Below are 12,164 nucleotides of genomic sequence, written 5' to 3' on the forward strand. Positions count from 1 at the left end.
TAGATAGAGGTCCCAAGGTCATTTTAATTCCCAAGAAGGGTGGCAATGAGGGTCCTGATGGGCTGCCCAAGACCCTCTAGAGTCCAGATTGGGGGAGATGGAGGCATTCAATGGATTTGGGACCCAGAACCCATGACTCCTCTCTGCTAACTATGGAACTGCATGGAAAAGGCAGCTGTGTTGACTTTTGAGAAGAAAATTCTTCACCTAAATGAATGCATTTCTTATGGTGGGATTGTAGGCATCAGTAGGGGAACTCTTGGCTGCCTTTCTGGCACGCCTAAAACTGAATCATATGACTGACTGCCTATTCTACTTCCCCAGAAAATCAGAATTTAAGGAGTATCTTCCTGCATCTGGGAAAAGTTGTTTTGCTGTGAAGTTTAGGCAAAAATATGAACAGCTCTGACTATGGGTCACCCAATGGCTTTTTAAGAGAACAGAGCAAGGAAATAGGGCAGGAGGACAGCCCAACTCAAAGTGTGAATGAAAAGCCAAAAGCAGATCATCATAGGCTCACAGTATGTTCTAGCTATAAGGACTTTAAAGAACATCTTGGGGCAGCTAGGTGGCACAGTGGGTAGAGCACCAGTCCTGGAGTCAGGAAAACCTGAGTTCAGATCCAGCCTCAGACACATAACTCACTAGCTGCATGACCCTGGGCAAGTCACTTAACCCTGATTGCCTCACCAAAAAAAAAAAAAAGTCTTGTCTGGCTCCTTCAGAAAACAGACTCCTTCAGGCATGGAACACAATGTTCAAAGGGACTTTTGTGAAACCAGTTGACCACAGAAAAGAGAAAGACTTTCTGGACCTTCTCTGCCTCCATCCCAAAGTTAATGACTCCACTTAATGTTTAATGATTAGCCTTCCAACACTTTTAAATTTAATCTGAAATAATTGATATTTTCTCCATTGCTTTCTTAAGTCTAGACAATGAACAATACAATAATTAAAACCTGAATTGTATCATCAGCTGATTTTTGAATTATAAAATCATCACACTGAAAATTTAACAATCTGCTCTTGCTAGCCAATATGAGCTGGCTCCAAAACACCCTTGCATGTATCACACAAACCCCCATACGTATGTGTGGTGAGATCTGATCCTCTAAAATCACATCTGGGACTCTGCCTCCTTCCCACTCCTGAATATTAGCTCAAGGTCCTAGAAGTCCCCAGGGGAAAATAGATTTCTGAGCTTGCTTCAGGGGTCATTCAGAGATCCACATATCAATCATCCAGGAAGAATACATATATCCACAAAAACTAATACACACTAAGGTTGTCATGGCACAGCCACAGGTTAAGCAAGACCTTGGTCCCATAGAAGTGAAACTGAAGACTTTATACGTACTATAATCAGAAAATCCAAGTTCAAAATTTCCATTATTCCATTTGGAGTAAGGAAAGGAATCTCCCCCCTCCCCAACATCCCCACCTCCAGAACACTCTGTCTTTGTATTTAATTTAGTCTCAACAATGGCTGAAATTTTAGAAAGAGTACAATGAACTACAGAACTACCAGGTAGCAGAAATACTCAAGATCTACAGTGTAAAAAATGTGGCAAGATTACATTGTAAATATCACAATTGCAAAATAAAGTGAAATTATCCACGATCCTTTCTAGCCTATTAACATTCAATATCTTCAACCTAAAAGTAATAGAAGTTTTAAAAAAATACCACAGAGGCCCAGGGTAGGTATCCTGTTAACGTTATCTCTGGACTTAACCCACCATCCTCCTAGTCAGATAATAAGTTAGTATAAATAGTGAGCTGGGGGCCATAGCAGAACATGCGTGTATGTGGCGGGGAGCGGGGAAGGGGAGGGGAAGTTGGATGCTGGTCAAATGGGAGGCTGGCTGGTGGGTGCCTCTTCCTCTTTTCCCGCCTCTTCCCTTCTCATACAAAGCTCTCTTCCATGTTTGCACACAGAAGGAAGGAGTCCACCAGCCGAGGCTTGACAAGTTGCTGGAAGTCGGTGTCCTGGAGGCCTTCTGGGCAGACTGCTGCCAGGGTGCGCAAGGCAGCCTTACAGGAAAGAAAAGAAAAACATTCAAGGTTGATGAGAGAGACATACGGTTGGAACCAGCTAACTGTCCATTCTGACCGGTTATTTCTCGTAATTGCCATAAGCGTCCCAGATTCCTGGGTTATCCCAGCTAGAAGGGACCTTGGTTTCCATTTAATTCAATTCAACAAGTGTTTATTGTATACCTACGGTGTTCCAGGTCCTGGACTAAGTACTGGGAATACAAAAGACAAAAACAAAAAAATCGCTATTCTGAAGGGGTTTATATCGTACAAGCGGAAACTGCTTTACAGGAGTAAGTGAAAACAAGATACATACAAAGGAAATACAAAACTGGCAGGGAAGCTTGGTGGTGAGGTAGATAGAGTGCCAGACCTGGAGTCAGGAGGACATCTTGAATTCAAATCTGGCCTCAAACACTTACTAGATGTGTGACCTTGGGCAAGTCACCTAATCCTTTTTGCCACAGTTTCCTCATCTGTAAAATGAGCTGGAGAAGGAAATGGCAAACCACTTCAGTATCTTTGCAAATACTGGGGGTCACAAAGAATCGGACATGACTGAAAACGACTAAAGAACAACAAAATAAAAACAAAATAATTTCAGTGAGTGAGGAGGAAATCAGGAAAGACCTTTAGGAGAGAGCACGTGAACTGGGATTCAAAGAAAGCTAGAGATTCTATGAGGCAGAGGCAAGAAGGAAGAGCCTTCCAGGAGGGGGGCACAGCCTGGGCAAAGGCTTGGAGATGAGAGATGAGACGTCATGTATGGAGAACCTGAAATAGGTCAGTCCAGCCGGCGTGCAGCATATAGCATGGAGAGAAACATCTGAATAGTCTGGAAAGCCAAGTTAGAGCTGGATTCTGGAGGGCTTTCAAAGCCAGACAAATGACTTTGTGTTTCATTTTAGCAATAAGGAGGGACTGAAGTTTCCTGAGCAGAGGAGTGACATGGACAGCCCTGGCCCTGTGGAAAGAACACTAGCCTTGGAGTCAGGAGGCCTGGCTTTGAGTCTTGATTCTAACTATCTGGGAAAACTTGGGTGAAGTGGGTCATCTCACCTGGCCTCAGTTTGCCCCTCTATAAAATGGGGATAAGAATACTTTTGTCCCCAGAACTTTGTATAATGTCTGGGACACAGCAAGCACTGATTCATTGATTGGATGGATGGATGGATGGATGGATGGATGGATGGATTACTTGCATCATCTACCACACAGAATTATTTCAAGGAAGGCATTTTATAAACCTTAAAAGGCTGCATCCTTATGAGTTATTATCCATCCCCTGGTTGAATTTTTGCCCATCCTTTAAAGCTCAAATCAAGAGCACCTCCTCGGTGAAGCATTTCTTGATTCCTACCAATGGTTATGACCCCAGGCCAAACACAGTATTCAGTTCTGAACCTCTCTTAATGAGCTTAGCCTGCAACATGCTGTGCATTATAGGTACACGAGTGTTAATTTCCCTACTTGGCTAGGAGCTCCATGTATATTCTCACATCTAGCTCAGTGTTCTAGCTCTGTTCAGGAGCAGTTAATAAATGTTTGATGACTGCAAGTGTCTTCACTAAAGGGAACTGAGGCAGAAGGAAAGGGGCCAAAATGGTCATTGAGGAGAGTAGCTGGAGAAAGGCCGGGCAGGTGCTTGGGGCATGTCCCTTCTCAGCCAGAGTCAGACAGGCAGTCTCTTCATGGACATGCATGCTGAGAAAGCAGGCTCACCGGACCATAGGAAAGCAAAGCCCTTGATGCTCACGGTGACCCTGGAGGGGTCTGAAAGGCAGCCTGGCATGGCAGGGCGAGGCAGGGGGAAGCCATGAGTGTGGAGTCTGCAGACCTGCGTCTGCATCCCAGAGCTACCACTTGGAAACCAAGTCCCTTCATGAAGTCTCTGATCCTCAGTTTACTCATCTGGAAAATAGGGATAATTGTCTTCTCTTGGCCTACCATCACCTGTCAGACGTACACTAGTACATCCTGGTAAACATTAACAAAACATCATCATGGCCACAGAGGAGGACCGTACAAGGTCAGAGGTGATGGCGGCAAAGGAGAGATTCAGGCAAAGTGCTCAGGGGGGGCAGGGGTGCCTTCTAGGCATGGAGGATGGCCTGATGAATGGGGGAAAGGAGAAGGAGGACTAGACTAAGGAGAAGCCAACAATCTGGTTTGGCTCAAAGGTGGATAAATAGGTCATTAACAGCAATAGCACCTTAAGGTGTGCAAAACATTTTTTGCTATCTCATTTGACCTTCACAATGACCTTTTAAAGTTATTGTTATTCCCATTTCACAGATGAGGAAGCAGAAAGGTAAGCCATTTGCCCAAGATCACATAACTGAGGCTGGATTTGAATTCAGGTCTTCCTAACTCCAAGTAGGTCAAACCCAGACTGTGGAAGGTCCCCCAGATTCCTGGAATATAATTTAGCTGTTGTACTTATGCTATCATAGAACCATGTACTTAGAAATGGAAGGAACCTTAGAAGCCATTAAGTCTAAATGCCTCATTTCACAGATGAGGAAATGGGCTCAGAGACATCTAGTGATTTGTCCAAGGTCACCCAGCTAGTAAGTATCTGAAATAGAGGTTGAATCTAGGTCTTTCAAGTTTAATGTTCTATCTACTTACTACAAGGTAAGGAAAAGATAGTACCCCTAATAATTGGGAGAAATGATGGAACCAAGGGCCAGGGTTTTTTAATGGGAGAAATTTCTCTCTTCTCTCTTCTCTCCCTTACCAAAAAAAAAACCAAAACACCACCAGTACCAACCACCCTGTGCCCCTAAGTAGTGGTAGTAAAGAGAAAAGCTGGATTCTTCAGAGAAAAGGATACATCTGGTACTATAACCCTATTGGAGGGAGACAGAGAGAGACAGAGACAGAGAAAGAGAGAGACAGAGGGGGCGAGAGAGAGAGAGAGACAGAGAGAGAGAGACAGAGAGAGAGAGAGAGAGAGAGAGAGAGAGAGAGAGAGAGAGAGAGAGAGAGAGAGAGAGAGAGAGTAGCCCTGGGGATCCAGAGCCTTCAACTCAAGTGGGTAAAGAGAGCACCCCCTCAATCCAATCTCAAACCTAGTCTCAAAGCTAGCTAAAACACCTTCCCCCTCATGCCTAGCTACTTGACATTCAAGAGATTTTCTCTTCTGACGTCTGAAGAGCTGAAAGATGTCACTGATGGCTCTGATTCAAGGGCTGAAAATACCAAGGTATCGAGCTGGAGAATCAACCACCTAGGGCAGTCTTCATTAAGAAAAATCAATCCAGTGTGCACAAGGTGACGTTACTTAGCCTGGCTAAGGGAGATGATATTTGAAAACTCCAAAGATAAATTTCAGAAAGGAAAAACAGAGGAAAGGATTTAGTAAGCAAGACAGAGTCCCTGGCTGAGCCAAGTTGGGGGTTAAGCCTGCTCCCATCTTGGCTCTCAGCTGTGCTTTACCAATGGTGAAGACTGATCCCCTCCCCTGGTCAAACCACCCACCATTCACTCATCCCCTCAACAACATTTACTAAGCCCCCACAATGGCAAGCCTCTGTTCTAGGTACTGAGTGGGGAAGGGGATGAGGGTGAGCAAGACTCATTCCCTCCAAAGAGAAATAATGCTGCATTTCCTTGCCTTATTGACAGAAGCTATAGTTATGGGACCAGAGTTAGGGAATACATCATACAATCTGAAATTTGTTTAATGCCTTGGTTAATTTTTGTTTTTGCTTATAAGGGATGGCTTTCCAGGAAGAGGAAGGGAGAATATTGGAAAATAATGATGAAGCAAAAACAAAAGATGTCAATGATTTTAAAGACTCAATCCTTGACCTAAAATATCCAAGGTATTAGGCAATAGGGTTCCATCGAAATCAATCAATACATATTTACTAGCAATTCAGAAGACAGAGTAAAGCAGCAAAGAAGAAAGAAACCCAGGCCCTTACCAACAACACCACCACAGGTGGGAGGAAGGTAGATAGGTAAGAGACAGGGAGGGTTAAGTTGAATGCCCATTGATTGGGTTGGAAGGGTAGATAAAGCTAGGTTTGGGAAGTGCTATAGAGATGGATTTAAAGAGACACTCACCCAAGCTGTAAGTCAAGATGAGAATACTAGTAGGGAAGGTTAGCAATGGGGCACAGAGGCATAGCCCAGTGAAAAGGTAGCCATGATGAAATTATTTCTACAAGAGTGGGCCTCACTGAGTCTCTAGGTTGGTTGGGGGATGTTAAGGGCCTTTGAACAAGGTAATTTCAAAAGATTTGACAGCCACCATCTCAACTCAGGCCTTCATTTCCTGTCTCCCAGACTCCTTCAATCCATCAATCACACAGTAAGCCTTTATTAAGTACCTACTATATGCCAGGTACTGTGCTATATGCTGGAGATATAAGGACAATGATGAAATAGTCCCTCCCTGCCTTCAGGAAGCTTACATTCTATCGAGGCAATATATGAAATGCCATGAGAGAAGGGGACACACACGGTGCTACTTGGGTTCTGCTACTGGCCCTTCACACCAAAACAGTCACAGTAACTCTCTTTGTAGTAGCAAAGAGCTGGAAACAAAGCCAATGCCCACTGACTAGGGAAGGGCTGAACAAACTGTGATACACAGGTGTGATAAAATACTACTGTACTATATGAAATGATAATGAAGAACCCGGAGAAATATAGAAAGATAATATGCATAATGACACGACAGCATAATGGAAGGAAACTGAACTCTGATCAGTTGTAATGACCAAGATTGTCTTTGGAAAAGAGATGGGAAAATGTATCTCCCTCCCTTCTTTAGGTAGGTGAAAAAGCCTGGGGATGGAATACAGTCACTCTGTTAGACTCAGCTCAATTTTTTTTTGAGCTAAGTTTTTTGCTTGACTATTTTTTTCCTTTTTTTTTTAATATTCTTTGTCACAAGGCATGATCCTCTGAGTAAGAAAAGGGTATGGGGAGGAAATTGTATACTTAAAAATGAAAGTGATATAAAAACAAAACTAAAACTAAAATTTTTGTCCAAAAGGAGCATGAGTTTGGCGGCTTGTATAGACTGGTTTGGAAGGGGGACACTGGGGACAGGGATGCTGGCTCCTTCTCTTGACTATCCAGCCCTCATCTTTTCTCATACTGGCTCCAGGCAGCTTTGCCTGGTGGGGTCACTGACCAGGGGACCCTGATAGGAAGGAGCCGCAGAGCATATGGTGAATACATCTCTGAGAGGCAAGAAATCAACCCCCCTCAAGAGCAAGCTACCCCAGGGGCCTCACTCCCCAGACGCAGCTAACTGGGAGGCTAACACCCAGGACAGAGGAAGAAAGGACAAACCTTCTGGGCCTCAGTGAACATGGATCAGATTACTAAAATGTCCAGAATCTCAGAATGTCAGATCTAGGAAGTAACTAGATCAAACCTCTCCTTTGAGCATTGAGGAAGCAGAACCAGAGAAGGGCTAGGACTTGCTTGGTATCAGAACAGGAGCTAATATTAGCTGATATTTACCCAGAGCTTTAAGGCTTGCAAGGTATTTCATGAACATTGTCTCATGTGATTTTTCACAACAACCCTATGACTCAGGTGTTAGTATCATCCTCATTTTATAGATAAGAAAACTGAGGCTGGGGGCAAGTCAAGTTATACACCCAGAGTCAAGTAGGTTGTAAGTGTATGAGTCAGAATCTGAACTCGGGTCTTCACAATTCCCCATCCACTCCCTCTCCCTGGGGCCTCCAGCTAGACCTCAGACCTGCTAAGTCCCAGTTTAAAAGCCCTACTGTATATAGGAAGAGGTTTTTGTTGTTGTTTTCTTTCATCCTCAAAGAGGACCACGACACCAGGACTTGAAAGTGAATTGGATTTAAGTGAGGCAGGGCTGGGCAAAGTTGCCAGCCTCACTTTCTCCTTCTGAGTCATCTGGGTCCAGTGATAAGATATAGATCAGGATGACTGGAGATGGCTCTGGATGCAGTGGGAGACCTTGGCCTTTTTAAGCTAAGGTCTTTCCTAGGTTTCAGTTTGTCCCAAGCAAAGCCCATTCAGTGATTAAGATTAGATGAGAAATGAGGCAGAGAATGGACTTCTTAACCTAGTCCAAAAGAAAAAATCAGTCTGGGAGGGGTGCATAGGATTAGAAGGAACTTAAAGGCCATCCAGTCAAACTCTTGAATTTTCCAGGTGAGGGATGCTGGGTAGAGGACCAGCCCAAGTTGCAGCCTCTGAGTAGCAGGGGAGACTGGGGACTCACCAGACACGCCACGAGCACTGAGTCACTATTGTTCCTCGCAGCTGGGACCCAGCAAAGTTCCGTGAGACGTGGCATGCCTGCAATCACAAGACACCTGTGAAGCCCAAAACCTGCTCTCCCGCTGACGTCTCGAACTCCTCCAGAAGGAGTCGGGCTCTCCGCGGGACTCTGTGGATGGGGGAGCCAGTCTGGTAAATGAGCAGTGGTCAGCCCCACGCCCTAAGCTGTAATTGTCCCCCGTCCCCCCCCCAGAACCTCCAACCAGGTTCATATACAATCATGGACCCATACCCCTACAGTGTCAAAGATGGAAGAAGGTACCTTAGAAATCATCTAATTTTGTACTGTGTTGTGGAAATGCTTGTTTTATTCCACAAATTAAAAAGAAAATAAGTTTTAAATTTTAAAATAGAAGAAACCATGTCATCCATGGGGTTCTTCATAAGGGATAAACAAGCCTGTTTTTGGAGTATTTTTAATATTTGGATAATTGCATTTCACATATAATTGATTTCTTTTGTAATCGTAGGTATTTTATTTTATGCATTGAAAACATGATTCTGAGAAGGGGACCATAGGCTTCATGAGACGCTGCCAAAGGGGCCCCATGACCCAAAAAGGTTAAGGTCCTGGATCCAGTCCAACCTTCCTCGTTTGACAGTTGACTAGACTCGGGGTCAAATAAGCCAGATTCTTCTCCCAAGCTTGGCCGATGACCTTTCTGGTGACTTCCATCAAGTCACTTCCTCCCCCACATGTCACTTTCCTCAGCTATCAAGGGAAGGGGTTAGAACAGCTGATCTCTGAGGGCCCTTAGTCCTATGACAGATGACAAAACAAACATTTAGAGAGAGGAAAGGAGCTTTCCTATGGCCACATAACTATGAGACTGACTTGAGATTCAAACCCAAATCTTCTGACTAATGATATTAATAATAATTATTATTATTATCATTATTATAGCTAACATCTATATAGCACTTACCATGTTCCCAGGCACTGTGTTAAACACTTTACAAATATCATCACATTTAATCCTCACAACAACCTTGGAAAGTAGGTGCTATTATTATCCCCATTTTGCAAATGAAGAAACTGAGGCAAACAGAGGTTAAGTGACTTACCCAGGGTCATACAGCTAACAAGCATCTGAGCCTGGATTAGAGCACAGATCTTCCTAACTCCAGACCTGGAGATTTATCCACTGTACCACCTACCTGTCCAAATGACTACTTACTTACAAAGTCAATGCTGTTTCCCCTATGTCCACTAATGAAATTACAAGGAACGTAGTAGAATTGTAAACTCTTAGATGGATACTTAGGGATCATCCACTCCAACCCTTGCATTTTACAGATCGGGGATACTGAGGCCCAGAAATGAGAAGAGATTCACCCAAGGTCACACAGCAAGCAAGTAACAAAGGAAGGAGCAGAACCCAGGCCTCCAGCTCGCAGCCCAGGAATCCTTCTTCCTCTCTACCACATTATCTGCTAGTCCTTGAGTGCACAAGGACACTTTTTCCCGTAAACATACAGTGCTCTGTACGTAGTAAATGGTTGTTGGGTGGATGAGATGGATGAGATGGACAAATGTTGAACAGTCAACAATTAGTCACTGTGTCTTTCAATTCACGGGGACGCCGGCCACCTCCCACTCCTTCCACTGGAAAGAGAAGTCACACCCAAGTAAGAGTTTGATGAAAATCCAAACCCTGTATGTGAGATGCCATTTCCTGGTTAAACTTGCAGCAGGAGGGGTGGAGGTTAGCTCTGAGAAAGGACTTTCTAACACAAACATCAATCCGTTAACCTAAGCTATTTATGGAAAATCAGGAATTTGAGGAGGGGAGTGCAGGGAAGGAGTGATGCTCTGCTTTGCTGTGATTCTGCCTATAGGCAGAATACCTCGGAGCTTTACTCAGGCTGGCAAAGAAGCCGCTTTGGAAGGGAAAGATTCTTAACACATAACCCCAAGGACTGAGCCTCAAGTCATTATAGAATGTGGAAATTTTGTAGGATAAAATAGAGATGGTCAATGTAGTGGCTAGGTGGTGCGGGATAGAGTCACAGGCCTGGAGTCAGGAAGACTCATCTTCCTGAGTTCAAATCTGGCCTCAGACACTTACTAGCTGTGTGACCTCAGGCAAGTCACTTTTCCTTATTTGCCTCAGTTTCTTCATCTGTCAAATGAGCTGGAGAAGGAAAAGGCAATACACTCTAGGATCTTTGCCAAGAAGACCCCAAATGGGGTCACAAATAGTCAGACACAGCTGAAAAATGACTGAACAGCGAAGCATGGTATAGTGTGAAAAGCTTGGATTTGGGCATCCGGAGACCTGGGTCCTGATGCCAAGCTTGTCACTAGCTCATTATATGACTTCCTCTCTTTGGGCCATAGTAGCACCATTTATAAAATGAGAAGGCTAGTTCTACATTCTTCCAGTTCTAAGATTCTAGGATCCTGTAATCATTAGTCCCTGCCACTAGGGCTAGTCCAGGACCAGACCCCTAAGAGGACAAACTGTGTGACTGAGGCCATAAGCATCCCCCATCCCAGCCTTGAAAGGAAAAACACCAAAATCTTTCCTCTCTATAGCCTCAGACTTCTAGAACTTTTCACCTTTGAACCACCCACCCAGCCGACTCACAGACATGCAGCTTACAAACCCCCCAACTTACACCCAAGCCGTATGGCTTCTCGGGCCACCTCTGGGTCCCGGCTGAGGCGAGTGAGCGTCACGGCGGCTTTCTGCTGGACTCTCTCGCAGGCAGCCACCTCAGCTGGGCTCCCGGACAGCGGCTTCTCAGACAGCATCCCCATGAGGAGCCGCAGCCCTAGGACAGAAGCAGGGACAGAGTTGAGACAGAGGCCAGGAGCCAACCCTTTTGTGCAAGACGAGGTCAAATGGAACCACTGTTCATTCCTTTCTCATCAGAAACCAGCTAGTTGCATCTGGTCACATCTCTTGACAAGGACCACGGGTGGGGAGAACCAGGCTCCTTTCTAGGAAAAACAACATGTCTTCCTCTTGGGTACAATAGAAAAAGCCCTGCCTTGAATAAGAGCTACTGCCTGGGCATAATCTCCTCAGGCCTCAGTTTCCTCTTCTGTAAAATAAATGGATTGAACAAGATGGACTCCAAGGTCCCTTCCAAAGCTGTGATCCTTATTTTCCCTCTTCCACTCAACCTTTGCCTCCATGGGTCCCTCAACCAAAAGAACAAATCTTCCACATCCTTTTAGGATCAGGTCAAATGTCACCTCCTCCATGATCTCCCATGCATAGGCATCACCCCTTTCTCTGACTTCCTACAACACTGTAGAACCATAGGATTTAGAAATGTCAAGGCTTTTAGGAACAATTTAGCCCAACTCCCTCTTCCCATTTTACAGATGAGGATATTAAGTCTAGAGAGAGAAAGGAGCTCGGCTAAGGGTACGGGGGCAGGGGGGTGGCCACAGGAAAGCTGCGGCCAGAGCTCCCACCTCCCAGTTCATTTCTCCTCAGGCTGTTCCTTCTGTCACCTACCAGCTTGCATTCTCACCCATCTATTTCAGGTGTGTGAGTCATACCTTCCTAATGAGATTACCAAAGCTCTTTGAGAGTACTAAGCAGGTCTCTTGCTCCTCTTCATCTCCCACAGCACGGGCAAACCCAGAGCACTTCCTGTGTGCTGGCTGCCTGATTCAATTAAGTAAGCTTTATTGAGGGCTGCTCTCGCCTTGTCCTCATTTGAGAGAGCACAGGCTGACGGAGAGATCCCTAGGCTAGGAACTGGGGAGCCCTGACACCAACTGGGGTAACCTCTGGGCAGATACAGCCACTGGGCTGGGGGATAGGCTTCCAAACCTGCCTCAGACACTAACTAGCTCCTGGGCCTGTATCCAAATGCCT

The 12,164-nt window shown here is 45.0% G+C and overlaps 1 protein-coding gene across 1 annotated transcript in view; it reads right to left on the reverse strand.

The window, feature by feature from the left end:
* Nucleotides 1–916: 916 nt before the first annotated feature.
* INSC (INSC spindle orientation adaptor protein) overlaps nt 917–12,164 on the reverse strand; it is a 105,952-nt gene continuing 94,704 nt past the window's right edge. Inside the window, 3 exon segments of the mRNA XM_078148869.1 lie at nt 917–2,034; nt 8,267–8,343; nt 10,948–11,103. Coding sequence (XP_078004995.1) covers nt 1,906–2,034; nt 8,267–8,343; nt 10,948–11,103 — 362 coding nt within the window. The 3' untranslated portion in view covers nt 917–1,905.

This window comes from Phascolarctos cinereus, unplaced genomic scaffold, assembly GCF_003287225.1.
Source record: "Phascolarctos cinereus isolate Bilbo 61053 unplaced genomic scaffold, phaCin_HiC Scaffold_9;HRSCAF=440, whole genome shotgun sequence".
NCBI classification, from domain to species: Eukaryota; Metazoa; Chordata; class Mammalia; order Diprotodontia; family Phascolarctidae; genus Phascolarctos; species Phascolarctos cinereus.